This window comes from Planococcus citri, chromosome 2, assembly GCF_950023065.1.
Source record: "Planococcus citri chromosome 2, ihPlaCitr1.1, whole genome shotgun sequence".
Taxonomy (NCBI): domain Eukaryota; kingdom Metazoa; phylum Arthropoda; class Insecta; order Hemiptera; family Pseudococcidae; genus Planococcus; species Planococcus citri.
In genome coordinates, this window is record NC_088678.1 from 83,591,899 (window position 1) to 83,619,772 (window position 27,874).

Genomic DNA, 27,874 nt, shown 5'->3' on the forward strand with positions numbered 1-27,874 from the left:
CAGGGTTAAAAAAGTGGATTTTTTTGCTATTAATAATTTTACGCGTTTTCCAATTTTTCAGACAGCCTGTAGCCCCTCCAAATTGACCTAGAGGGTCCAAATTTTCACAATACAATGGGAGGGTGTACCCGAAGTACCTTTTGCATGTTTCAACCTCCCAACCCTATTTGACCCCTTTCCAGGGTCAAATGTGTTTTCGACGCTTAGGAAAGCCTACAGCACCTTCAAATTGACCTAGCGAGGGTTCAAATTTTCACAGTACAATGGGAGGATGTACCCGAAGGCCCTTTTGCCGGTTTTAACATTCCAACCCCATTTGACCTCTTTCAGGGTCAAGACAGGTTTGTTACCATACTTTTTGCAGGAGGAAGAAGAGAGTTGGGCGAAACCCAAGGGGGTGCGAGTAGTTCAAGAACCCTCAATGTTTCTGACACAAAAATTTGGCTCTTACGTAGCGGCAGACTGCTACGACTTTTTTTTACTCATTTTCAACTTTGCAGGACCTCTGTACGAGGGGACTAACAATGCTGGGGAACCAACGAAGGTGAAAAGGACGCTAGAGGCTAGATATTTGGAAAAGTTTTGACCATAGATGAAGAATTTTCGAAAAAATTTAGAGACTTTTCAATTTTTTTTCAACTTTGTGAGCCTCTATGAAAAGGAGCCTTTCGCCTTTCATTCCTATTTAAAAGTATTCTACCTGATCAGGCAGGAAAAATTTTCCAAAAACTTTTACATTTTTCGGGTTTTTATTTTCAAAAGATTTGTGTAAACTTTTGAAGGGAGAGGAGGAGTTCCATAAATAAAGAAAACGAACATGGGGGGGGGCAGGATGGTTTTTCTCAAGTGGAGGAGGGGGGGTGTTCAGAAGAGTTCTAATATGTTGACAACTTCGATGTGTTCCATTTTTTTGATTTTTTTTTTACAATTTTGAGGGCTCCGTACAAGAGAACAAAACATGTTTTGGAGGACTAGAGACGCGTTTTTATGAAGAGGATTACTTTGAAGAATTCTCAAGCAAAAAAAATGAGAAAATTTTTGGACATTGGACAGATTGATTTTTTTTCCATTTTTAAGGGGGGGGGGCGGGCGGTCTTCGACGAGGAAAGCGCTATAACGTAAGAAATTAATCGTATTTTATCATAAAATCCAAAAATATCGGGATTTTTAAGCGCAAAATGAAGTGAAATTTCAAATTGAGGGCCACCAGCTGTACTTTAGTGGTCCTCATGCTGTGGGGTTAATAGATCATTAAAAATGTACACCTATTGTGTTTTCGAAATAGAAAGCATAATTGTTTATTATCGCTGTCTTGTCAGTTGTCTTTATAGTTTATATAGTGTAATCCCATGTCGCAGCAATAATTTATGTCTAGACTCTAGACCTAACTTGATACCTTCTAGAAAAGTCGTGATAATGATAAACGATGATTTGTTCAAAATCCTTTTCCAGTATATCTAATACTTATCGCCCGAAGGTATAGCTACTTCTACTCGAGATCTCCAGGTACTCGTCCCTTTTTCGGGTCAAGATACCTTTTCTAAACATCCCCGCCCTGAAATATTTGTACCCTCCTTTACGTCGTGATCACGACCTTGGTCAAAATGCATGATGAACCCTAACTATATCGATACAATACGTTGGTATAGGTAAGTACGAGTATAAACACATCATCCTGAAATTTTAATAGGCTTGTAAAATTTTTCGAGCAAAGAAAAACGATGAGAAAATATTTTTGAAGATTTACCTTGAGAAGGATTTTTATATTACTCGTATAATAAGGTACGAGCTTCCGTTGCGTGCTGCGTGATATTTTTATATACGTCGCACTCGTTATAATTTTGTTTTGCCTTCCTTAAAAATAAACTTCAGTTGATTTTACGATCGTAATAAAATCTTATTAAATACCATACTATAAAAATGTACTTAGAGCACACCAACTTATCTACAGTAGGTACATGAAAATGAATACGAATATGAAAAATCAAATGAGAAATACACAGCTAACTCGATAGCTAGGCGCTAGCTATAGCCTTAAGACATGTACTTGTACTTTTATTAACACACCTATGAGCTTCCTTTCGATTAAGATTCATTTCGCTTTTACGTGATAGTTAATTCGAGAATAGGAAGAAATATTTTATACTTCCTGGCTGTATACTGGGCATGGCAATAGGTACACGAATATTGCAAAAAAAAGACAAGACAAGACAAGAGAAGAGAGGTAGATTTTTAAAAAAAGATAAAATTAAATATTTTTTTTACACGAGTTAAGAGTTATTTAGGTAACTCGAGTACCCATACCTATAAGTAATATAAGTTGTAGGTACGTGAAATATATACGTTGCGAACGTGTATTTTAAAATTTTTCTCCTCGTTTCCGGTACATAAACGAATGCAGTGAGGAACTGGTTGGTATAATTTCCTATTGACAATGACAATGACACTGACAATGGCAGGAATTAAACGTACGAAGAACCTGGAAAACCTTGTACAGGGTGAAGTTGTTTCAAAGTTGCCTAGTTTCTACCGCAACTAAGAGCTGATCTCTTATGCTATATAAACAGCGGATTACTTTGGAGTAGTCATCAAACCCGAGTTGCACGTGTTAGTGTTGGCCGTTGTTACGTGAAGTTTTTGGTTTTTTGGTTTTTCCAGTGTGTTTTCTTTTGTGATTTTCTTTTTCGAAATCGTACGTACGTATTTTCGTAGTGAAAATTATCAATCGAGTTTTTAATTAATCCACACAGCAACGGCAGAACATAAACATGTATTCCACAATTCAATTGGTTTTCTTCGTTTTATTGGTCGGTGTCTCGGTTTTAGCCGCTCCAGCTAAGAAAAGTAAGAGTGATTTTCAATTTTCATCGCCTCTCGCCTTTGTAAAATGTACCCTATAGGCAGCTACAGGTATATTTTGAGATTTGCAATGTGAGCTTTGGAGATATCTGAGCTCACAAGTCAAGCTGTCGTTGATGATGATTTCAAAGATTATAATTCTTATCGTTAAGTGCAGGACATTCTGCCTTGTGCATCTTCACTGAAAATTTTTTCGAGGTCCTAATTGAATTGAGGTTTTGAAAAATCTTCAATATTTTCGTATTTTCTGCAATTTCAAGAGTCACAAATAGCTGCAAGTACTTTTTATGGAGTTGAGCTGGCATCAAAAAAAATTAATTAAAAAAAATAAAAAATCCACTATTTTTGGTATCAATTTAATTTATTTTTTATTTTTTTTTTGGTCATTTCTTTTATCATTTTAGTTATACAATTTTAATGTCCCCTTCCACCCTCCAAGTTTGCATATTTTTGCGAAAAAAACCGAAGTAGTCGATTCTTGTGAAAATAATAGATAAGTTCTAAAAAAGTGGCCGAAAAACCTATTTTTTCGATTTTTGATTACATCGATTTTTAATCGATATCAGCATGTAGGTACCTACAACTTGAGGGATGCGTTGGGCCAAAAAATTATTTGCAATCAAAAAAATTCAAACAAAACTAAAGGGATCATTTACTTTGGGTCCGGAATTTCCAGAGGCTGAAAATAAATGATAAATTACACTTATGTAATCACTCAGATATTGAATTTTCAGAAATAAATACTTATACTTGACGGGAGAAAAATTCCACGATTGAAAAAAATCAACATTATCTACAATTTTGTTCAGTCATTTGTTTAATCTCTTAAAGTTTTTAAAAATCAAAGAATTTGTAAATAATCTTTCTAGGTTAGGAACAGAAATAAATAAATTGTTTAATTTATAATATGCCATAAAGGTTGTATATTCGACTGATGGATTTATTCAACTTCAACCAAGGAATTTTGAGAACATGAAAAATCGCCCCCTCCTCCCCTTCAGAAACAATATGCTCATTTTGATAGACTACTAAACGTACCTCTATAATATAAAAATAAAAATTATAGGAAATTCTAGAGCATTTTAAAGTGTATTTTTTGAGAATATAATTTTGAAAATTTAGTGAAATTTTCTTGTACTTGGTGAAATGTGATATCAACGTCTTAGCCTATTTGTAAACAAAATTTTTGCCTTTTTTTCTCGCTATAAAACTGCTCATTTTATCTAAAATAAAAAAATTTCAAAATTCGAAAACGTGATTCTGAAAAATTTTGGTTTTTATCATCTGAATATTTTCTGAATTTCAAAACCGAAAAATTTATCGACATTTCACCTAATTTCATTTCAGTCTTGTCATGATCTGGAAATTTTTTCTTGTAATCTATCAAAATTGTAATAAAAAAAAAAAAAATGGGTATCAGTAGAACATTTTACTAGGATTTCTACACAATTTTTTTTAATGCCACTTTTGGTGACTTTCGTCGAAGTCAATTTTGGTGGAAAATTATTTTCTCGCAATAGGTATATCGTGAAAAGACCTCCAACGACTTTCGTTAACATGAATTTGGACCACATTCTCAAAATTTTCCATGTTTTATTGATTTTCGTTTATGAAGATTTAATTTCGCAATTTTGGGAACCACTTACCCTCTTTTAGGGTGACCCACTGGGCTAAAATTCACGAACAATAAAATACATAGCGAGTTTCATTACTTTTTGGGACAATTTTTTTCGAAAAATGTTCTTTCGAGCAGTAATTTTGTCATTTACTTTATTGGTTAATTAGATGATACCTTTGAAAAATTTCTATGAAATTATTTGATTCAAATTTCAACTTTTTCATGTCTAGCAATAGTTTTGCCCTCTCTTTGGTAAACCCCGAGTCTTATAAGTCCGTAAATGAGGCTATGAGGCTTAAAAAAAAATTGCGAGGACAAGAAATTTTTATTTAAAATGGAACCCTTATTTAAAATCGCTCTACGCCTATTCGAAAACTCGTAGGTGACATGATTAAATGAGAAGGTGTGCTCTTTTTGAATTATTTGACAGCTCATCTTGTTGAACATTCTTATCCGGTTGCCTTTTTCCATTATTGAAAAAAAAAAAAAAAAAAAAAAAAAAACGAGTTATTCTACTAATCAAATTTGCTTTCCTGTACGGTTGTTTTGTTGGTATTTTATAATCTTTTTTTTGAACGTTTTTTTTTTTTTTTTTTTTTTTTCAAACGTTCGTCTTCTTATAAAGAGTAAAAACTTGGATCTAGAGAGGTATTAGCATTCCGATAACTCTAATGATGAGATATCTGGCTAAAGTACATACATAGGTACCTTTTTTCCCGTTTGGATGTAAAAAGCTAGGGTTTCTACATATTTGAATCATTGTCACGAGTTTGAGACAATAGATAATAACGACCGACGAGTTATTTTTATTTAATGACTATACCTACAATTGGTTAAAGTTTATATTTTCATTCGGTACCAGTATTTACTTGGAATTTGAACAAAATTCCTTTTAATAATGTACTATGTAATAGCCTATACGTACTGAAAGTATGTATTCGATGTGAGTTTTTTTTTATCTTAATATTTCCGGTATGGATGGCGATCAGTATTACTCGCTACCACCTGTTGAGAAAAACTAACACCACACTCACGTGCTAAATTGTTTGTCTCAGAGAGGTTTACATTTCCTATTAACGTGTCTACATAGTGTTTATTCATTTTTTCCTTGTTTTCAAAAAATCTCAGTTTTTATTCGTTTTAGTCGAAAGAAATTCCTCGATGGGCTTGAAAAATCAAAGGAAAAAAATTGGTACCAAGAACTCGAGGGTGCTAATTAGGTTCACTGTGGTTTTGATGGGAATAAGGTGAAAGAGGGGCGAGAGAGAAACAAAAATAAACCCGGTGGTCCAGTTTGTATTCACGGACGTTAGTATCAGTACGTAGAATTTCTTTGTTTTTAACCAAAAAAGTGAATTTTTCGGCGAACCAATTTTCTACAGCTAATTTTTTGAGCATTCGATGTTGACCTTAAATTTTTTTAACGACGCCGGTGTTGTAGACCTTGGCCAGTCGTCATCACATATTTATAAAAATTTATCGCAAATGACGCTTTAAAATTTAGCAAAAATATATCGATGTAAGGAATCTTCGAATCCTTTTTTTTGCTTCTTAATTCGGATTTTATTATAATTTGGAAAAATATACACGACATTAATACGTTTCACCGTCTGATGCATCTTTTTTCAAATAATTCAGCCATATCGGTGTAAAATTGCCGTCTTGTAGTTGAATTTTAATGAACGAATATACATTTTAACGAATAATAATTAACGACTGAAAGAAAAACCACCACTTATGTAACCGCGAAAGAAAAATTAATAAAACCAGGAAACGAAAAAAATCATCTACCGGTTATTTCTACTTTTTTTTTTGTCTCTTACATGTGTTAACTAGAATGACGCTCGAGTTGTGTGAGATTCGCCATCGCAAGTGTGAAAACTCCTTCGACCTCGAATAAAAATTTGAACACTATACCTATTATATGTTACGAAGGCGAGTCTAGGTATTCGTCCTTCGTGTTCTTTGTCCTTTTGTCCTTCTTAATTAGAAGTTCGTTTTTTTTGATAATTAATTTACTTACGAGCTGAAAATTTTTAAAATTTAATAGAGGCGATAATATAGGTGTAAATTAGCCTACATGTAACTATGCACGATATGTGCCTACTTACTCAACTCACGTCTTCTTCTTTAGCTAATTTTCTTTTCAATTTTTATTTTTGCAGATATCGTTTTTAAAGCTTGCCATAAGAGCGATCCTGCTTTCATGCAATGCTTCAAATCTGAATTGCAAAATGTCATACCTCTTTTGAATGACGGTAAGTTTTGTCGAAGCACACTTTTCTTTACACATTGTAGTACCTATTTTATTTTATTTACCATTTATTTGTTTGATCGCAGGATACCCAAAATACAGACTACCACCTTTGGATCCTTTTGATTTGCCAGCTTTGGATATCGCAAAAGGAAGCGGCGCTGTCAGCGTTGATCTCAGTCTTCAAAAATTGAAAATCTACGGTTTAACTTCCGCTCGTTTAGAATCACTCAAGTAAGTCTTCCTCGAACTGCCTACGAGTTGATTAAAACGTGCTCCGATCTGGTACATTTCGTTGAACCGAACCAAATTCGAAATTGATAATTGAATTTAATTACAGCTTGGATGTTGACACTTTGAAAGCTAACGCTAAATTCACTTTCGCCAAACCCATCAGTTTGATTGGACAATACACCGCCAAAGGAAAAGTACAAGTTTTACCCATTAACGGAAAAGGACCATGCAACATTACTATGGGTGAGTAGATATTATTTTTTCGGCGAGAAAATACGCAGCTCGTACCTACGTATTAAAAGTATACGTACGTAACAGATAGGCTGCACCTTTATTAGAGATAAATTAAAGTCCAGGTACTAAAATTCTTCAACGCGTTTATTCCCCATCGTAGGAGTCATCTATTGGGTGCCATTACAGCTTCTTTTTTTAAGTACCTATATCGTTTGAATAATAAATTTGTTGCTCGTGCATGTACGAGGTATTGGTATATGTATGGTATAATTTTAACCGGATCGTAATTAACACATTATGCGGTTTTTATTCGCTATAATTACGCGAATTATAAGCAGATTTTTTTTCTGCAAATGTACGAGTACGTTGAAAAAAAATTCAAGGACGATGAGAAAGATGTTCGATTTTTTTTCTCTTTCTCGCATTCGCGCGTAATTGAGATTTTAAAAATGGGTGGAAAACACAGGTGGTTAACTTGTCTATCTCAACGATAGTGGTTAGGAAGGTATCTGGCTGTTTTCGCTTCGAAGAAAAATATTGTTTATCTATCGATTTTTTTCCCATTAAAAATAATATACGGATTTATCCGCAGCTACGTTACCATTTTATAATAATATCTTGTTTTCAAATAAATAAGTTTTTTCCCCCTGTCGATTCGGAGACCTTTTACTCGGGTATTTAGTTACCTATACTTACTGGTTTTTTTTTTAGCAACGCTATTTAGACTCATCAATAGATATCTTCTTGGTTTCCGAATCTAAATCAGGGTGTAATTTTCCTTCAATTAATTCGCTAGTCTTTTGAAAATGAATTCCCTGTACCTAGACCTACCCGATACCTAGCTTATAACGAGTGAATGAATGATTAAACTTTTTGTTCGTCTCGTTTCATCGTTACCGTTGTTATTTTGTTTCAGTTGACCCGGTTTTGGAATTAACCGACATCCAAGGCGAAGTTAGACAAAAAGATGGCAAAAATTACATCGATTTGAAAGGAGTCACTTTAAAAGCTACTAAAATGGGAAAACTTATACTGAAATTGGAAAATCTTTTCCAAGGCAACAAAGAAGTCAGTAAGTATACTCGAGCATTGACTCGCCAATGATTCCTTCAAATTTACAATAACAAATATAGGTACGCACTCGTGTGATTTCATCATCTAATCTCGGAATTTTTTTTTTTCTATTCTTCTTTTACCTACAGGTGATAATTTGAATGTTTTCCTCAATGAAAATTGGGAACTGCTTTTTGAAGAACTGAGACCAGCGTTCGAAGAAGCTGTCGCTGTCATTTTGAAAGAGGTCGCGAGTAAGGTTTTACAAAAAATCCCCAGAGATGAAATCTTCCCAGCATAAACAATATGTTCGTTAGACCGACAACGATTGCTAAAATAACCGCTTTATGGAAGTTCGTGGTGGTAACGATTAGATCCTCATCGCTTTCTACAAGTTGAGAATTTTTTTCGCTGTCTCCATCGTCAAGTCTTGTTAGCGTGTTATTCAACTACCTATTCGGTTTTTTCAGTTGCATTTTTCTTTTGTTTACCTTTTACTCTTTTTTTCGTCGAATGGAGCTCGTAATACGGTTTATTGTGAACCGTTTACTTCTACATACGTTCGAGCATTTTATTTTAATTCATTAATTTATTTATTTATTTATTTATTCATTTGTTTGTTTTTCATATTTTTTTTTGTTCAATTGTTTGTCTATCGAGAAATTTTTCTTTTATTTATTTCTTACAATTTTTGTACTCGAGTAAATAAATATTGAAATAATTTGCAGTTTTTAAACGAGATTTTTCATTTTGACAGTTATACTCGCGTATCATTGTTAGTCTTTCTACAAAGTATAGACATACCAATCAATTGCTTCGGTTTTTATTCTTGAGAAATCAAATTCCATTCCAAGAAACACTTACCTTTAACAACTCTCTAATAGATGAGGAACTTCTTCGGATCTTCATAGACTATACTTTTACAAAACCAGCGAGAAATTAAATTTGAAAAGTAAGCGGCACGCTTTTGCGATTCTATCACTGAATAATACTCGTATTCTGGACTAATTTTTTCACTCTCGCTAATCTTGTCATTCTTCTTTCGTTCAGAAGTGATTTCAGGCAATGAGCCCACTTTTATCGTCTTCTCTCCTCATGAACATAAGTCGAAACCTATTCGGCAGTTTTGACTGAAATGAAGAGACCTTATTTTGGGAAATTTCAAAATTAAAAATGTCATCGAAATTTACTAAAATTGGCCAGATTTAATACTTCAAAGTTGCCGTGCTCTTTCAAAAATGAAGCTAAGCTAATGTTAAAAGTTTGCAATCTTCAGCTAAAAAAAAAAAAATGCTCTACAACTTCCTTACGTCAATTTTTCATTTTGACCAATTTTCAAGATGATATGATTGAAATTAATTAAAAATAGCTCTAAAAAATGAAATTTAAAATGAATTAGGTGCATACATGTTACCTTGAATTCAATGAAACTAGAAATAATTTGATAAAGAATAAAATTGAATTACATATATTTACCAAATTTGCTTGGTAAATGAAAAGCTTCAATTTATATATATTTTTTTGGGGGTCATTTTTAGTCGGAGTGAAGAATCGTTTTCACCCCCTCTTTATTTATTTCAACCCTCGTTTGGTATTTAAATTACTTACCTGTAATAATTTTTTATGTTTTTAAAATAATACAAAATAAATAAATTTTCTGTGATAGCCGAACAATAATTTATAGAAAAGTGGGAGAACTAAGTATACCGTTTCGCGGGATGAATGATGAGGAAATTTATTTCAAAATTGACTCATGATTGTGCTCGTAAATTAGGTATCATCAATCATGCGATTGGAATTCGTTATGTAGGTAACTTCTCGTAGGTGTAGGTAGCAGATTTCAAATTTAAAGAAATAGGTATATTAAAAAAACGAAAAACTTTGTCAATGATTGAATTTTGGCGTAACTAAATTTTACGATTTCGATCGTGCCAAACTTCACATGATTTTATGCTAAGAATCAGACACCTTGATACATGAAATGTTACAAAAACACTTGTATTTGAACAAGTGTACCTCATACCTACTACCTATCTGTCTAACTGCTTCTAATTTTCTTCACAATTGCCGATTGGTTCCTTACGTAAAATAACATATTATAAGTATTGCATAGTCACATCATAATCCCATCATTCGTCATAGTTCGAATTAATTCGGTGTCGTGAAGTTGAACTTTTTAAGCTCTGATTGTATAGATTTTGGGCCACGTATGTGTTTGTTCGAAAAACCTACAGAGATAAGCTGATAAGTGATAAAGCTTTTTATTCTAATCGTCTTTGTACAGTGATATCCACACAGGTGTTGAATTAATTTTTTCCCTCCGTTAATCACGCTATTGACCGTTGAATTCATTAATATTTTATTTAATGGGTTTACGAGGTGATAATACCATTGTCTTTACACTCGATTGAGCAGGTAGTTCAGCTGTAGTCAGTACTTTTTTTGAAAACTTTCTGTGGCCAAAATTCCATTCCTCATTTTGGTAATGGTGATTTACTGATTTTATTCCCTTGATCATTTTTATTTTTATAATCTATCAGTTGGAGTGTGAAAACATCCTCAACAAGTCGAGATTTTATAAACTTGAACTTTGATCAGTACCTCGGTAGTAGTACTGTCCTTTTAGTGCGTTACCTACCGAATTTATTCCATTAAAAAACCGAATAAATAATATTTATACGTTCGTTGTTCTCAATTAATCATATTTTAGTGTACGTGATAAATTATACAAACGTAATGTTGTGAAAGTGGCAACACTGATCACGAATTTCATAGTTTTAGCATGTACCGCCCTTTTTATAGGTAGGTATTCGTATGGGTTTTTAATCCAATTAGTTATTCATGTAACTTATTCATGAAATATAGTATTTTTTAATTGTTCGTCTCGCCTCGTTTTGTGCCTAAAATAACAGGTTATGGGCCCAGGCCCCTTTCGAACTGCGTTTTGTGTTAACTTATGAATTTTTTAAATGAATTTTTATGTCGTTTTTCGGGCAATGAATTTTGAAAGTAATTTCGAATTTTTTGAACTTGTTTTTCGTTTTCGTTTTCGAAAGAATTGAACTCGTGAATTTTTTGAACCAGAACTTGAACCAGAACTATGGAACACCAGAATTCGAGCCTACCCAAATTAGTGGGTAAATCAAACTACAGAGAATGGAGATTTCGTGCAGACCTTGCAATACAGTCATTAAAACTTGGAAAGAAGCAGTCAGCAGAAGACCTAGAAGTGAAAACAAAGGTATTAATTGTAACTTCGCTATCCGATCTAGTAACTCCGTGCATCATGAAATGTAAAACTGCTGAAGCAATTCTAGAAAAATTGGACTCCCTTTATGGGTATAAAGAAGAAGATCTTGATAAATTTCAATCAGAATTTCAAGAATACAAGTATGACAATTCGTTATCGTTTCTCGAAAATTATAGCAGATTAGAAGTATTGAAGGAAAAAATTGATGAGTTGGATGAAAATCCAATTACTGAGTCCACCTTTAGAACTAGAATTATGAGAAGTCTCCCAAAACGATTCAACAATTTTAAATCTTGTTCAAAATTAGTGAAAGATATTACATTAGACGATTTGGTGGATGCACTTGATTCCGAAGATATTCGTTTGAAAAAAGAATTTGATGAAAAGAAGAAATTGAACTCCAGAAATTCGTCGTCAATTGCATTGGCTGCAATTACCTGTTACAAATGCAGTGTTACCGGTCACAAGGCTAGTGAATGTACTTCAAGGACTCCGAATCCGAATTCCAGATCCACTCCTAGCAGCAGCAACCATGGTGAAAAGAATATTCAGAATCCTGTCCAGAATGCGGAAGTTGGTAATAATACCTGTAAATACTGTAAAGTTGCTGGTCACGAAGTGAAAAGCTGTCCAATCTTGGAAAAAAGAGCAAGTGCCGTCTGTTTCAAATGCAAGGGGAAAGGTCACTTTGCCAAAAATTGTTCTGGAGAACAAAAACCTGACCCTGAGAAGAAAAAAAGTATCGCCTGTGTTGGTTTGACTTCGTTGGTTGGTTCAACTGTAAATAAAGAAATTGACCCAAATACTTGGATTTTGGATTGTGGCTGCACCGATCATGTTTGTAATGATAAATCAAAATTCCAGAATTTAGAACCTGTCAAAGCTGAGATTCTCGTTGGTAATAATTGTTCACTCAAGGTTAAATTTCAAGGTACTGTAATTTGTGATAATGTTACCTGTAATTTGTATTTTAAAAATGTCTTGTTAAATGAAAGCTCTCCTGTAAATCTGATCTCTGTGTATAAGCTGTTAGATTCAGGTTGGGTTGTGAAGGAATTGACTTTGAAGAATTTTATTTTAGAAAAGGAATCGTATACTATCACTGCTAAGTTAGATCAGAATAATTTGTGGATTGTTGATTTTAATTCAGTCAACACTGATTCGAGTTCATCTGGTTCATCTAGATTTGAATTGTTGTCTTTGGTAAAATGGCATGAGAGATTTGCACATCAGAATTTTGAATACACTAAAGAACTTTTGAACAGATTAGAGGTGAAATATGAGAAATTGCCAAAAGATTACAAGTGTGTTGATTGTTTGAAAGGGAAAAATTATGTTTTGCCGTTTGATAACAGTGATTTTGCTGCAACGGAAGTTGGTCAGATGACGCATTCAGATTTGATGAGTTCTCCTACTTTGTCTTTAGGTGGCTCTAAATATGCATTATGTTTGAAAGATGATTATAGTAATTATCGTACGGTGTATTTTCTGAAAAGTAAAAGTGAAACAGTTGATTGTTTTCGAGATTATTTTGAGAGAGTAAAAAACATTACTGGAAAAAATCCGAAGTACTTGAGAAGTGATAATGGAACTGAAGAAGTGAATGCCGAAATCGATTCTTTAATTTCTAGTCTTGGAATGATTCACCAGCTCACTTGTCCCTTTACCCCTCAACAGAATGGTAGAATTGAACGTGATATGAGAACTTTGACAGATGCAGTAACAACTATTTTGATTAAAAGTGGACTTGAAAAGAAATTTTGGGCTGAAGCTCTTTCGTATGTAGTTTATACATTGAATAAAGTCAGTAAATCGAAAGTTAAAGGAAAAACGCCATTCGAAGTATTTGAAAATAAAGATGTGTTTAATGTTGATAGTCTACGTCCATTTGGTACTAATGTGATCGTGCATATTCCGAAGGAAAATAGAAAGAGATTTGATCCGAAGGGTGAGGAAGGTATTTTTGTCGGCTATGAGTTGAATGTAAAAGGTTATAAAGTCTATCTGACGAATTCGAAGAAATTTACAGTATCTAGAAGTGTAACGTTTTTAGCAGACGATGTGAACGGAAATGCTATCATGGAGTTAGAAGAATTCTCAGAACCGGAGGCAGCTGAAGATTGTGAAGTGGTTGAAATTGATTGTGACTGGGATATAGATGAGAGTGAGTGTAGAAATGCTGTAAGTTTATTTAATCTAAAAGTGCCGGCTGATTATTGTGATCTTGATAAACTGTGTAGTGAAGAGAGAAATACTTGGAAATTAGCTATTGAAAAAGAATTAGAAGCGATGAGTCGTTATAATGTCTGGGTTCCAGTTGATAAAATTCCTCCTGAACATCGGCCGATAGATACCATGTGGGTATTCCGAGTAAAGAGTGACGTAAATGGCGATGTAGCCAAAGCAAGATTAGTGGCAAAAGGCTGCCAACTGAAAGGAGATAAGAGCTCTATCTACGCGCCTGTTGCAGGTGTTACGTCTGTAAGAATATTTTTATCATTAGTCATCCATATGAAACTGATACTCAAGCAATTGGATATAGAGACTGCCTTTCTGAATGGTATATTGAAAGATGTCGTTTATATAAAAGTACCACAAGGGTATAATGGTATGGTGAAATACCTGAAATTATTAAAAGCATTGTATGGATTACCACAGTCACCTAGATGTTGGTATGATAAACTGAAAGAAGTGTTACTTAGTCTTGGTTTTACTATTAGTAAAATTGAGAAGTGTTTGTTTATTCTGAGAAAAGGGAATCGTTTTGTTATCTTTCTTACTTATGTAGATGATTTTTTTGTAGCTGGAGATTGTTTAGAAATTGTTGAGTTTGTGATTGGAAAGTTACGTGAGTATTTCACAGTCAAAGTTATGGACAAGGTAACATCTTTCATTGGTTTTCATCTGAATGTTACACCTGATTGTATTGAAATTGATCAAACTTCGTATATAGAGGCGAGTGCAAGGAAATTTAGATTGGATGGATCAAAAAAAGTGAGTATTCCTATGGTGAAAGGTTTCAATCCTGAGAATTTGAATAGTAAGAATGATGAGCTGTGTGTTCAAAAGTTTCAAAGGTTACTTGGATCTATAAATTACATCATGGAACGGACTAGGCCAGATGTAAATTTTGCAACGAATTTATTGAGCAGGTTCACCCTGCAAGCAACGGATGAATTATACAAATATTTGACTCGTGTACTTTGTTACCTGTTCTCTACGAAGAACCTTAGGTTGAGATATTTACCAAATAAAAAATCTGTTCCGTTGGAGGCTTACTGTGATGCATCGTGGGCATCAGAAAAGGACAGGAAATCCACTTCAGGATATGTTATTAAAGTGTATGGTAATGTGGTACATTACAAAACAAGGAAGCAATCCATCGTAGCTCTTTCCTCCTGTGAGTCTGAGTATATCGCTTTAGCTGAATGTGTACGAGAAGTTCTAGGTATGAAGAATTTATTGAATGAAGTTGGAATCGAAGTGGGTCAAGTGAATGTTTGTTTGATTTTTTGTGATAGTCAGTCAGCAATGAAAATTGCTACTTCCGAGGGCAATTGTAATAGATTGCGCCATATTTCCATCAAATACCATTTCATTCAAGATTTGATTGAGAAACAGCTGATTAGGTTAGAATATGTAGAATCATCAAAAAATCTGGCTGATTTTTTGACAAAAATTAGTGATAAAGGTGTTATCGATAAATCACTAAAAGCATTGTCATTCGTTTAAACTCGTTTTTTATTGATATTTTATTTTATGATATTGAATTATTCAGATTATTCTTATGGGAATTTAGTTTTATAAAGTCGTTTTTTGAAAGTGACATATTTTGTTAATCAATATTTTATTGGGATTTATTTCTTATCCGTTTTTATTCTTATTCTTATTGGATTTTTTGGGAATTAATTTTTAGAAATCTTGGCTTAGTTTAAGGCTTAAGCTGTTTAGAATTATTTTTTAAGATTTTTAGAATTTCAGAAATTCGTGATACTGTTGAAGGAGGGTGTTGTGAAAGTGGCAACACTGATCACGAATTTCATAGTTTTAGCATGTACCGCCCTTTTTATAGGTAGGTATTCGTATGGGTTTTTAATCCAATTAGTTATTCATGTAACTTATTCATGAAATATAGTATTTTTTAATTGTTCGTCTCGCCTCGTTTTGTGCCTAAAATAACACGTAATTTTACTTCCATTAATCATTCTTATCAATTAAAAATTTTAAAAAACGAACGAATTTTTATTTTTCCGAAAAAATTTCTTCATTATTCTGACGTCACAGCCACGTCATCCAATAAGATCGCGAGTTCGAATTTTCTAATGTGTTTTGTTTAGTATTGTTTATCAGTGATAAGGAAATTATAGAAACGTACGTAGCGTTGAAATTCATTAGTAATTCTGACTTGCTCGGTGTTGAATCGTAATTATAAACTCGTTAATCGACGTTAATTTGTTTTTTCAGTTGTATTTCAGTCATTTTAGCTCTAACGAACGTTGTTCGATGCGATGAATTTGTAGCCATCGTAGTGTGCTTTTGATATGCTACTGTGTGTTTGAATCATGAAGTGGGCTCTTTACTCGACCGTCGTACTTGCTACGGTGTTTTGTACGGTCAAAAGCTTCAATCAGTTTATCACCGAGTCCCAGGGGAACTTTCTATTCCAGGTAGATATCTGTTAGACTTAATTTCGTGATATTTTCCCACCCATTACGAAGCTCCATCGTATTGAAACCGTGGAGCGGAATATTGAATCATACTCTTCAACAAAATATTCCTCAATAAAGGATGTTTACATTTGGAAATTATCGTCTTCAAAACACATTGCGACGATGAATAAATAAATAACACCGAAATGAATGAAAAATGTGGGAAAATGTCACGAAAATAATTGGTTGCTTCGTAAAAGTATGTCACTGTGAGAGGATATACTCGGAAGTGACAAAATCCTGATTATTATTATTCGAAATTGTCGAAATGTTACTAACAATTTGTTACTTGTGCTTTGCCAAGTTGGAAGGTAAAGTGGACGACAGTAATTCCAACATTAAAGACGTCGATCTATTCAACAATGGTAAAATATATCCCAGAATCAACAGCCTCGTACTGAAAGATTACTTCAGGTTTTACAAGGTACGTAAAACTTGCATATAGAACACCAATCTGTTCGTTAAGTAGCGCGTGTGCTAATTTTGACCTCTTTTTACAGGTTAATTTGAACAGAAATTGTCCATTTTGGAAAGATGGAAGTCATTGCGCTATGCGTTATTGCCAAGTGGAGTCTTGTAACGAGGTTCGTATATGGACGATTTAATGTGAGCGAGTAACCTTTGGATTTTTGATAAAAACTGATCTCGTTTTAGGAATCGGTTCCGGCTGGTTTGAAAATACGACGGAAAACACATCACGAAAATGAAAATAGGTCTTTGAAGGTAATTATTACACGTTGACGTGGTTTTTAGTCTATGTCACAGTAACGAGTTATTGCATGAGATTTTTTTCTTCCTGTCTTATATACCTCCTTGTCCTTACTTCTGTACTAATTCTTTTCTATTTTTTCGTATGTCGTAGTATCTGGAATCTAGTCAAGAAATAGATTGCGATGATCATGAGTCATCGAATAATGAACTTGGTTATTTGAACACGACCATCAGGTAAATAAACTGTTGGAAAACGATATAGGACGTGATGAGTAGTTCATTGACGATGTTACTCTCCGGTGGCGGATTGTGAAAGTAGATAAATAATTTTATATCGATGTCTTAAATGACGCAGCGGTTTCGGTGGAAATTCCACGTTGACAGTACCATTTCTCCTTTCCCTTTCATTTGCTAAATATTTGTACTTTTAGGATTCTGTCATTTTACGCGAATTTGATTTCATTTAATACGGCTTTTCGACCATTTTTGGGCTCATTTGTTTCCCAGCGTTGATTCAAAAACCGAATCCGTAACCTGAGCTTTGAAAAAAACTTCACTACTGTATTTTAATTCAATTTCGAACTCACAAGTTGAATTTATTTTTGCTTAGCTACCTACCTACGTAATTTTATGTTAATTTTTATTGCTCTTGGATTTTATTATCACAACTTGACCTTAAAAGTCATTAAAAAGAACGGAAATTCGTATCGCTTTTAACGTAATTCTCGATGAGAAATAATTTTTTCAGCGTGCAATTTCGTAAAAAAAAAAAAAACATAATAGCGATTTGTTGGAATAACCAATCTCTCCCTTCCCCTCTCCCCCAAATAAATTTCATTTTTGACTTTATAAAGATAAAAAAAATTATATTTTAAAGGTATTTAAAATTTCAGTCCTTTGTTCTTTCTACGAAGTGTTCAAAAAAATTTTGTAGTTGTTTTTATCACCATTGTTACGTACTTAGTACACGTTGGAGTGGTTCCAACTATGTAGTTGAATATTTTCACAACTTGTGAAGTAGATTTGAACACGTCTGAAAAATAAAGTTGCGCAATATTTTTAAAAAATAACTGAATTTTTGAAAAGTCGATTCAGTGATTCCTAAAAATTGTTTATGATGTTTCCAAAGTTTGATTTTCCAGATTTATATTTGCGAGTTCTAATGAGTTTGTTTTTATTCACTCGCATTTGAAAAATTGAAATCAGTTCAATGACCTACGACCAGTAAACAATTACTCATCATTCTCTTAAATTTTTCGAGATTTGATGTGAATATCAAACAGAAATGATTGAATACGAAAAATGAATGATAATTGCGTTGTTTTAACCTGCCTGAGGTGACCCAGCAGATTTATACGGGAGTAGTACCATCTTGTAGCTCTTGTCGCGAGGAACAAGGGGCAGGGGCACAATACCTACAAGCCCCCAAATTCCTTTACTGTGAAGAATTACGAGCATCTAAAAGTTTACTCATGTGAACAAAGTTGAAAAAGGCCCCAAATAAAAATTTGAACGAAGGTAGTTTGTAGGAAATTTAATTTCCTGCAAAAAACGTTATTCTCAATTTTTGTTCAACTTCTATATTGAACGAGCTACGCCGAACATGAGAAGTTTCAGTCTTTTTTGCACTCTTCTGAACTAAATTTTACGTTCATTTCACAAGTCCAGTCCGCCTCCGAACCCATCATTCGTTTTGTATTTAAGTAAAACAATATTAAACTCTAGTTAAATTACAGGACATCTCATACTGCTCGGTATGTACGCCATAAAATTTTTCAAATACCGTGTTTTTTACCTTCTTTTGCCTTTGGGGGTTCTTAGCATTATTACCTACTTATTACCACTATTGCTATACCTACTCGTGTGTTACTATCCAACTTTCAATTTACTCCATATTCATTAAATTGTTTTCGTTTTGTTTGTATTTGTTTCTTATAGCGCTTCAAATATGGAAGATTTTGCTCTATGGCAAGCTTACGACGATGCCCAAGATTTATATTGTACCCTACCCGATGAAGATGGCGAAGCTCAATATGTTGACTTGCAGTTAAACCCCGAACGTTACACAGGCTACAAGGGTAACCATGCTCATAAAGTTTGGAGAGTCATTTACAAAGAAAATTGTTTTAGGTAAATACCCCTTCTGGTATTGAATTCGATAAAAGGAAACGTTATCACTTCGGGGATTTATATTTTATTTTATTTTATTTTTCAGACCAGAGAACTTGTTTGATGCTTACGTAAGCTCGTCAAAATTGAATGGTTCGTATTTTTCAATTTTTTTTTTTTGCTGAAAATTTATTGTGTATAAAATATGAAAATTACTCCTGATTTTATTCTTTTTGTAGGAATGTGCATAGAAAAGAGAACCTTCTATCGAGCTGTCTCTGGGTTACATACCAGCATTAATATTCATTTGAGCGCCAAGTATTTATTATCAGGTACTTATTTGATTTCACAAAATAATAGCTCATCTGTAGGATGTCCTAAAAATAAGGAACAACTACAAAATTTTTTCCATATTTTTTGAAATAAATCCACGGAGGTTTTACTATCACCCTGTAGTTTTACCAGAAATAGACAGATTTTTTTTTCTCAAAATATATATCAACGACTAATTAATCCGGTTGTATTTTCAGATAAAAACAGCAACCTGCTGGCCTCCTGCGGATCCGGAACGTGGGGTCCGAATATCGAAGAACTAAATCAGAAATTTTCTCCCGATTTCACCAATGGCCAGGGCCCAGATTGGATTCGTAATTTGTATTTTTTGTACTTAGTCGAACTACGAGCCCTAGCCAAAGCTTCCGTCTACCTGGAACAAGAAGAATATTACACTGGTAATGAAAAAGAAGACGTAGAAACACATACAGCTGTGAAGAACTTTTTACAGATAGTCAAGTACGTGGAATAGAATAATGGAATTTCACTCGATGTTTACTCTCATTCGTGTGCGTATAATTTTCTCTCTTTCATAATTTATGTATAGATCGTTCCCGCATCATTTCAACGAAAGCGCCATGTTCAGCGAAAGTTTCTATGGAAAGTCGTTGAAAGAAGAGTTTCGTAAACATTTTCGAAACATTTCATCGATTATGGATTGCGTCGGATGTGATAAATGTAAACTATGGGGTAAACTTCAGGTAATGGCAGACTAATAAAAAATTTTCCTCTGATATCGAACGACTTATCACCCGATAATTAAAATCGGTTTCAGGTTCAAGGTCTAGGTACCGCTTTTAAAATCCTATTCTCTAAGAAGTTGGATAACCTGTTGGCTCCTGCGAACAACAATAAATTCGTCCCATTTAGTAAAAAGAACTTTCAACTTGAAAGAAGCGAAATCGTCGCGTTGTTTAACGCATTCGCAAGGTACGTGGTGTTTCATTATTGGTCGATGACGCTGGTTTTATTCAATTTACCTAAAACGTTGAAAATACCAACTTTCCCAAGACCATATGGTAACGCGTTTTTTTTTATTTTCAATTTTCGCAGATTATCGACGAGTATCTACGAACTTGAAAATTTTCGAAATATGATGAGGTAGCTGTGAAACAAGAAAAGAAATATGTACAGGTTTGTTTTCGTTTAGGAATTGTTGATGTTACATCACACCGACCGTGTATGACACGATGGACGACTGATAATGTTTAAGAGTTTCATTTATTTTTATTTCGAACCTCATCCGTGTTCGAAATCCCCACGAAATTCGAATCATCGGTGCTTCGAATGCATTTAAATTATTTATTTTACGTGCAAAATCACGTACCTAGGTATTTATTGTACTGTGTGTTTTTTTCGAGTGTGAGATGATTTTTGTTTCTATCTCGATGACGAAATTGGCGAACAACTCGTCGATTAGGATTGTATTTTTTAATATCGCGTGCAAACGGAATTTAAAAATCCAGCGTGTGATTAGTTTGTGTAGAAAATGCTCATGACAGGGGGTTCCCATTATTATACCGATAACGTATTATTTTTTTTTTTCGTTGATTAGAATAGAATAGAAATTTATCTAATCATCATCTCGAGTGGGGAATAGTAAATGAACAAAGTTTTCATTTTTACGAACAATTTTGTTTCTGTTTCGTCGTTAATTAATTCGTTAATGTTTTAAATTATTTTTATTTTATGGCGATATAAATTCACATATCAGTTTTGATATTCGAATTCGATGTGGTATTTCTAGAAGGGGAGGGGGAACTGAAGTTTTCACCTTTGTAGGGTATAACCCTTGATATTGCAGATAATAACATTGCTTTTTTAAATGGATTGATGGATTAAAATGCCAGTCGTATTATTGGTGGAATTTTTTGTTCTGGAATTGAAGTGTTGACAGTTGGCAACATTGTGAAAAAATTGCTGATCATGTTGAAGGTATTTTTATGAATTTTCTCTCAAGTTTCAACCGAAAGAATAAAAATTTTTGAAAATTCATGCGTTGATGAGATTGGTACTTATTCAAATTGAATAATTTTTTTTTGGTGGGGGGGGGGGCTTTACTTTCAAACTTGTTGTTCATTGAAAAAATAACTCATTGTTGCCAACTTTTAAGCATACAATAATATTCAATATTTAATTCATCAACCATTCGATTAGAGTCTTATTTTGGCACAATTCTTTCTTCTTTCTAACGATGTTACATAATGTAGATTTTTTGTACATTTGATCAATCGCGTTTGATTTACCTACTTTTATCGCTTTTTTCTTTCATATTTTTTTTTTCTTCAATTATCATTATAATATGAAATGAACTCGACAATTAAGTAATAAGTACATCAAATTTTGCTGCTTGCTGCTGATAGAACAGCAATCGACTCATGGAATCATGTACTCAGATAATCATAAAATGCAATCGCAAGTATTATGTAATAATTTATGAAGTATTTTCTTTCTTCTTTTTTTTTGTACGAATTATGGTGTGAAGCTAGCGTTATTTTTATTTATAGGTATTATATTTTTCTGTTCTATCGAGTTGAATATGTGATTTTAATTTTTTCTCTTTTTCTTTTTCATCTCTCTTTATTTATTTGTTTATCAAGGTATTTATACAAGATGACAAACTGGTATAATTATGTATATTCGTATTGTTTTTTTGCTTTTCGATTGCGTAAGCATTCAACTTGTCCATTTTGAATCCTCTCAGTCAATATTAATTTTAGTGATTCGAAATCCGAATACTGTAGATGGAAGTTTTTTTTTTTTTTTTTTTGAAGTCTATCCTAAGCAGTTACCAATAGAACGAAGTTTTCTCACATTTTATCAGTATTACTGTTGAACGAATCACGTTCAGTATTGTGTAGGATTTCACCTGCAAGGGAATGGAAAAATTTTGAAACTTGAGCAATCGTTTAATGTTAGAAAATCATCTTAGAGAATTTTTACTATGAAAAATAAACCTGTAATAGTTCCGACCCATTAAATCGTTTGACGAATAATTTTTATTTACCTAATTCTAAGGTGTTGGTTGATTTGATTTTGTCCCTATTTTATGACGCGTGTTGATGTAAATTATTTTGTGTTACGCGAGTTGTGTATTGAATAATTAATTAATTTTTTTCCTCTTTTTATTTTTCGTGTTATTTAGTGTAGCACTGCAATTATGTATGTTTGATGTAAGTATCATGATAATTTATTTTGAAACATGTTTATATTTTTTGTTTTGTTTGAATGTTTGTATTAAATGTTATTTCACTCGAGTGTGTTCGTTTTTTACACAGTGAACGTGGATCTAATACAAGTTCTGTAGCTGAACTTTGATAAAAAGTCTGCATTAAATAAAAGCAAAAACGCCCTAACATGTGTGAACATTTTTTTTGTGAAAATTTTCAGAAGGATTTTTTTAATATTTTGTGTAAATTTTTAGGTGTTTATTGCTTCGAAATGCTGTCTAAGGAAAAATTTATGAAATGTCCTAGACTAGCCTGTTTGCTAAAAAATGATTACTGGGTTTCGTTTTCGTGGTTGAATCATCGATAAAATACACACTTATGCGAAAATTTATTTAGGGAAATGCTCGTGCTAACCCAAAAATTAAATTTTTTAAAAGTAGATAAATTACAGGTAACGAGTTTCAAAAATATAATTATTTTGAAAAGGGTAATTACGGATTTTGGTACCAGTGTCCTAGACCAGCCCTCTTAACAACTAAATATAATCAACAACAAAAAAACAACTTAAAAATTAGCGATGGCAATCGTACGAATGTCGAGGCAGTTTTCCACACGATACGACAACTGTGGTTCATCTCTCTTCCGAGCATTTTCAACTCGATTTTTTCATTTTTTTGACAATGCTGCTGATGAAAAATTCACCCGCTCTGTATGAGCTGCGAACTAACGGACCACTGGCAACGTACAGGAATCCTAGCTCTAATCCAATTTCTTCCCAGTGTTTGAATTTCGCAGGTGTCACGTATTCGATAACTTTCAAATGTGTTTTCGTTGGCTGCATGTATTGTCCTAATGTTACACAATCTACGCCACTTTGACGTAAATCTGGAACAGAAAATGTATGCAATTATGCACGATGTTAGGTCGAAATCGTCAAGTGAACCATCATCTACAGCATTACGAATTGCTCAACTAACCGATTAACGTTTGGTGGACTTGTTCATCAGTTTCGCCCAATCCCAACATGATTGAAGATTTGGTAACGAGATCGGGATTTATTTCTTTAACAGTCCGTAAAACTTCCATCGTTTGTCTGTCAAAATAAAATGTGAGTTATTGTACAAATGTACGAGCGTTTTCTTCACCTCAGATCACAGATGAAATTTGAATTCGTCCAAGAGATACCTACCTGTAATTGGCTCTACGATCTCTAACATAAGGAGTCAAATGTTCGACAGTTTCAACATTATGAGCTAGTACATCCAAGCCACAATTAGCTACAGTCTCCAAACACGCTCGATTACCTTGGAAATCAGGAACCAGGCATTCGACTAGAATATTTGCATTTCTAAAATACATACATAATTGAAGTAAATTAAAGGACGGCGAAAACAATCGGAATGAGGAACTGATTACTTTTTTTTGATTTCTTGAACGGTCGAAGCGAAATGTGCAGATCCTCCATCGGGTAAATCTGAGAAAAAACACATCAACTGAAAGATTAGTTTTTTTTGTTCAAAATTTAGAGGTAGTATTTTTGAAATATTAAAAGTTATACCATCTCGATCAACGGACGTTAAAACGATATAATTAATCCCCCAAGATACAATCGCATCTGCGGTATTTTTTGGTTCGTTCGGATCAGGCGGTGGTGGTTTTCGAGAAGTTTTTACTGAACAAAACCTACATCCGCGAGTACAAGTGTCACCCAACAACTGAAAAATTTCAAAAACATTAGTAATTAGTATAAGGTTGTAGCAGATTTATACTATGGGCCGATTCTAATATATCACCATGATCGTAGCGGTCGACGTTCCATGTTTACCTCCACTCCAACATTCGCCTATATTGGGGCATCTAGCTTCTTCGCAGACTGTATGTAAATTGAGATTTCGTAATTGGCCTTTCAAGGAGGAGAAACTTTCTCCAGTTGGAATTTTGGTTTTCAACCAAGGTGGTAAACGTAAACGTTCTGTATCGTTTTTATCGCGATACAGTTTTCCTTCGTATTCGTTGTAATCATTCGATAGTTCGGATTCTTGTTCTGAGGATGCTTGTATAAAATGTTTTAGATCAGGACCATTGGCAAGTTTTTCTTTCACTTTATTAGATAATGTTGATTCGTTTCTTATAGCTTTCTGTGGAGGAAAAATAATACGTGTAAGTTGAAAGTTATGTATAATGAATATGGAAAAGGTGAACATACGTAGAATTCATCCAAGTACAGGTACTTACTTTGGAGTAAGCGACGCCAGCTTGTAAAACTGAATTATTCAAAGGTCTGCCCAACATTTTTTAGCTCTCAAATAATTATTCAAAATGAATTAAAATCAAAAATTGAGCTTGAGCAGAGCAGACGATGAAAATGCTCAATGAAGAACGTTTTCTACGAAATTTACATACATTACTTAGTGTCTGAATTGGTGATCAGAAAGTCTACATTCGCCTGCAGTCAAGAAGTCAACATTTCCAAAAATTTTACAGAAAATATTCAAAAAATTCACGGTCAAATTTAGGAATAAAATGAGTAAGAGTAAGTGTGCGAAGGGCTGGAGGGCAGCAAAAAATTGATAAAATCAAATCGTAAAAATGATAAGCGTACGGTTTTTTAAAAAAAATTGTAACCGTTTCCAATCCGTTCGGTTTTTTCAACGTTATTTCGTTCCGTTCGGCGTGCTTTGGCTGTCGGCGTGTCATGGGCGTGTCAGTAGGTGTCAGTTCGATAATTTTTGAACTGTGATGTTGATGATGATGAAATGAAATGGGAGAATTTGATAAGAACATGAAATCTTAAGAAGAAATAAGAAGTGACTTCTTTTAAATAATTTTATATTTCATCATTCTTCGAGTTTTAATTTAATTAATCATGTCATTGTTATTATGTAAACGAAGCTAAGAACTTCACTCTCTTGATATTTGAGTCATGCTATAATCGAGAAAATCCGCTTGTGATTTGATCCATGGTCAATTCATTTTTCGAATCAATAATTCAGTGAGATTTCGTAAACATTAGAATTGTGAAAATGCAATCGTCATTGAGTAAATCCAGCACGTCCTCCAACACTAATAATGTTTCTACTAGCTATATGAACAAAAGTGAAAAAGAAAAATACATCGAAGAATTCAATTTTCCGTTTTGTGACGAAGCTTCGAAATATGAACGAGTATCAAAAATTGGACAGGGAACCTTCGGGTAATGAAAGGAATAATCTTTTAAGTCGTGTATCGAATTTCTCGTTTTATATCTTCAGTTGAAATTTCTAGGGAGGTATTCAAAGCGAGAGAAAGAAAGCAACCGAAGAAATACGTTGCTATGAAAAAAGTCTTAATGGATAACGAGAAAGAAGGAGTAAGTCATCATGGTCTTCGTGGTACTTATCATCAATTAATCATATCTTGTTTATTCGATATTGTCTCGTATTTCTGTTGCAGTTCCCTATCACTGCGTTACGAGAAATTAGAATTCTTCAGTTGCTGAAACACGACAACGTTGTGAATTTAATAGAAATTTGTCGAACCAAAGGTTTGCACGAAGCTTTACCGATATTATGAGACATTTATTCGGTAGTAAATATTCAAAGCGAATATTTTTCAGCTTGCAACGTGAATAAATTCAAGTCAACGTTCTTCTTGGTTTTCGATTTCTGCGAACATGATTTGGCTGGTTTGCTTGCTAATATGAACGTTAAATTCAGTCTTGGAGAGATCAAAAAAGTTATGCAACAATTATTAAACGGACTGTACTTCATTCACAGTAACAAAGTAAGAACATTTGGTATGATAATTATTTTCAGCAGAAATAGTTACAAAACTTCCTTCTATTTTTCAGATTCTACATCGAGACATGAAAGCTGCCAACGTTTTAATTACGAAGACCGGAATATTAAAATTAGCTGATTTTGGATTGGCCAGAGCTTTCAATTTATCAAAAAATGGCCTACCTAATAGGTAGGAATAATTATTTAAATTGGAATTACTTTCCCTAACAGTTTGAATTGATGTAAGCTATTAGTACTACTTGTTCAATGTCCAATGAAAATGTCAAAATTTCAGGTACACAAATCGTGTTGTTACGTTATGGTATAGACCGCCTGAATTATTATTGGGTGATCGTAATTACGGCCCTCCGGTTGATTTATGGGGCGCTGGTTGCATAATGGCGGAAATGTGGACGAGAAGTCCAATCTTGCAAGGACACTCGGAGCAAAATCAATTGACTATTATTTCGCAACTATGTGGTTCCATTTCACCAGAAGTTTGGCCTGGTGTTGAAAGTTTAGAATTATATAACAAAATGGAGTTACCCAAAAACCATCGAAGAAAAGTAAGTTCGCCATTTCCTGTACAAAAACGCAATACTTTAACTCTATTCATCTTAACGATTATTCTTAAACAATTCAATAGGTTAAAGAACGTTTGAAACATTACGCTAGAGATGCGCAAGCTTGTGATTTATTAGACAAATTACTCATTTTGGATCCGAGTAAACGAGCAGATGCAGATACTGCTCTGAATCATGACTTTTTCTGGACAGATCCATTACCGGCCGATTTATCGAAAATGTTAGCTCAACACAACCAAAGTATGTTTGAATATTTAGCCCCTCCTCGAAGACCGAATCAGATGCGAGCCCATCATATGCAAGTTAATTCTTCGGCTTCGAAAGCGTTAATGGATACCGGATATCAAGATCGTGTATTTTGATCGTCTCCATTTCATCAATAGTTCAACTTGATTACGTTGAGTTTTATTGATGAAGATTTGTTTTCCTTGTGGAACCTACCACTTGTCGTTAACTGAAATCATCGACAAAGTAGCCGTTTATATTGAATTTTCAACGAATGATACCTTGTATTTTGTAAATTGTGCGACTAAATAATAAGTTTCCGATTTGAATGTGATGCTGTTGAAAAATCGGATTGTTGGTTTACGTATGTATGTATGTATGTATGCGCCTAACCTACGTGAAAACAAAAGAGTAGGTACTATTATTATACTATATGTTCAAGATAAGTCATATTTGTGACTCTTCTTCCTCCATTTTCTGGTGTGGAGATGATTAACATCAAATAAAGTCGTTTTTTTTCAAACATGATGTTCGTTGCTTGTTCTGATCCATTCTACCGACTACCCAAAGTATTTTTATAGTAAAATACGCGTGTAGTGTATTGGTATTACAGAACGAATCCGGATTCTGAAATAGATACGTTGGTCATCATTATAAACACTTATTGTTGTAAACTCCGAAATTTCAAGTTTTGTTAATTTCCTAGGAATTTTAACTATCAACTGTACTGGGTAATAAAGTGATTATTCGAGTTCTGCGGTGAGTTGTAAATG

General features: G+C 33.7%; 4 protein-coding genes across 5 annotated transcripts; 3 read left to right on the forward strand and 1 right to left on the reverse strand.

Moving 5' to 3' along the window:
• Positions 1-2,572: 2,572 nt before the first annotated feature.
• Positions 2,573-8,988, forward strand: LOC135838103 (protein takeout-like). Its single transcript, XM_065353670.1, has 6 exons — positions 2,573-2,844; positions 6,643-6,735; positions 6,818-6,965; positions 7,072-7,208; positions 8,116-8,271; positions 8,402-8,988. Exons 1-6 carry the CDS (start codon positions 2,769-2,771, stop codon positions 8,551-8,553), a joined length of 762 nt encoding a protein of 253 aa, XP_065209742.1. The 5' UTR covers positions 2,573-2,768; the 3' UTR covers positions 8,554-8,988.
• A 6,728-nt stretch (positions 8,989-15,716) lies between these two features.
• On the forward strand, positions 15,717-22,621 carry Ero1L (endoplasmic reticulum oxidoreductin-1-like protein). Of its 2 annotated transcripts, XM_065353666.1 has the most exons (13): positions 15,717-15,873; positions 15,967-16,169; positions 16,516-16,635; positions 16,712-16,795; positions 16,866-16,934; positions 17,074-17,156; positions 18,861-19,052; positions 19,138-19,184; positions 19,271-19,363; positions 19,562-19,823; positions 19,912-20,065; positions 20,140-20,294; positions 20,418-22,621. In XM_065353666.1, the coding sequence occupies exons 2-13, from the start codon at positions 16,065-16,067 to the stop codon at positions 20,467-20,469; spliced, it is 1,416 nt and encodes a 471-aa protein (XP_065209738.1). In that variant the 5' UTR covers positions 15,717-15,873; positions 15,967-16,064; the 3' UTR covers positions 20,470-22,621. The 2 variants fall into 2 exon arrangements, with proteins under 2 accessions (XP_065209738.1, XP_065209737.1); XM_065353665.1 differs by lacking the exon at positions 15,717-15,873 and having other exon boundaries at positions 15,880-16,169.
• A 282-nt stretch (positions 22,622-22,903) lies between these two features.
• Las (lipoyl synthase, mitochondrial) lies at positions 22,904-25,102 on the reverse strand. Its single transcript, XM_065353668.1, has 7 exons — positions 24,770-25,102; positions 24,328-24,672; positions 24,093-24,249; positions 23,951-24,008; positions 23,724-23,882; positions 23,512-23,627; positions 22,904-23,419 (listed from the first exon to the last, which is right to left on the reverse strand). The coding sequence occupies exons 1-7, from the start codon at positions 24,824-24,826 to the stop codon at positions 23,187-23,189; spliced, it is 1,125 nt and encodes a 374-aa protein (XP_065209740.1). The 5' UTR covers positions 24,827-25,102; the 3' UTR covers positions 22,904-23,186.
• Positions 25,103-25,295: 193 nt separating this feature from the next.
• Cdk9 (Cyclin-dependent kinase 9) lies at positions 25,296-27,624 on the forward strand. The gene is made up of 7 exons (XM_065353667.1): positions 25,296-25,727; positions 25,799-25,883; positions 25,967-26,057; positions 26,130-26,296; positions 26,364-26,482; positions 26,588-26,858; positions 26,939-27,624. Exons 1-7 carry the CDS (start codon positions 25,558-25,560, stop codon positions 27,236-27,238), a joined length of 1,203 nt encoding a protein of 400 aa, XP_065209739.1. The 5' UTR covers positions 25,296-25,557; the 3' UTR covers positions 27,239-27,624.
• The last annotated feature ends 250 nt before the right edge of the window (positions 27,625-27,874 follow it).

Coding starts and splice junctions, on each gene's coding strand:
- LOC135838103 (XM_065353670.1), top strand. CDS start 2,769: ATGTATTCCACAATTCAATTGGTTTTCTTCGTTTTATTGGTCGGTGTC. Junction 2,845..6,642: donor AGCCGCTCCAGCTAAGAAAA/GTAAGAGTGATT, acceptor TTATTTTTGCAG/ATATCGTTTTTAAAGCTTGC. Junction 8,272..8,401: donor CCAAGGCAACAAAGAAGTCA/GTAAGTATACTC, acceptor TTTTACCTACAG/GTGATAATTTGAATGTTTTC.
- Ero1L (XM_065353666.1), top strand. CDS start 16,065: ATGAAGTGGGCTCTTTACTCGACCGTCGTACTTGCTACGGTGTTTTGT. Junction 19,053..19,137: donor TACAAAGAAAATTGTTTTAG/GTAAATACCCCT, acceptor TTTATTTTTCAG/ACCAGAGAACTTGTTTGATG. Junction 19,364..19,561: donor CGCCAAGTATTTATTATCAG/GTACTTATTTGA, acceptor TTGTATTTTCAG/ATAAAAACAGCAACCTGCTG.
- Las (XM_065353668.1), bottom strand. CDS start 24,826: ATGTTGGGCAGACCTTTGAATAATTCAGTTTTACAAGCTGGCGTCGCT. Junction 24,250..24,327: donor CGTCGACCGCTACGATCATG/GTGATATATTAG, acceptor GAAATTTTTCAG/TTGTTGGGTGACACTTGTAC. Junction 23,883..23,950: donor GTTCAAGAAATCAAAAAAAA/GTAATCAGTTCC, acceptor TATGTATTTTAG/AAATGCAAATATTCTAGTCG.
- Cdk9 (XM_065353667.1), top strand. CDS start 25,558: ATGCAATCGTCATTGAGTAAATCCAGCACGTCCTCCAACACTAATAAT. Junction 25,728..25,798: donor ATTGGACAGGGAACCTTCGG/GTAATGAAAGGA, acceptor TGAAATTTCTAG/GGAGGTATTCAAAGCGAGAG. Junction 26,483..26,587: donor AAAAATGGCCTACCTAATAG/GTAGGAATAATT, acceptor TCAAAATTTCAG/GTACACAAATCGTGTTGTTA.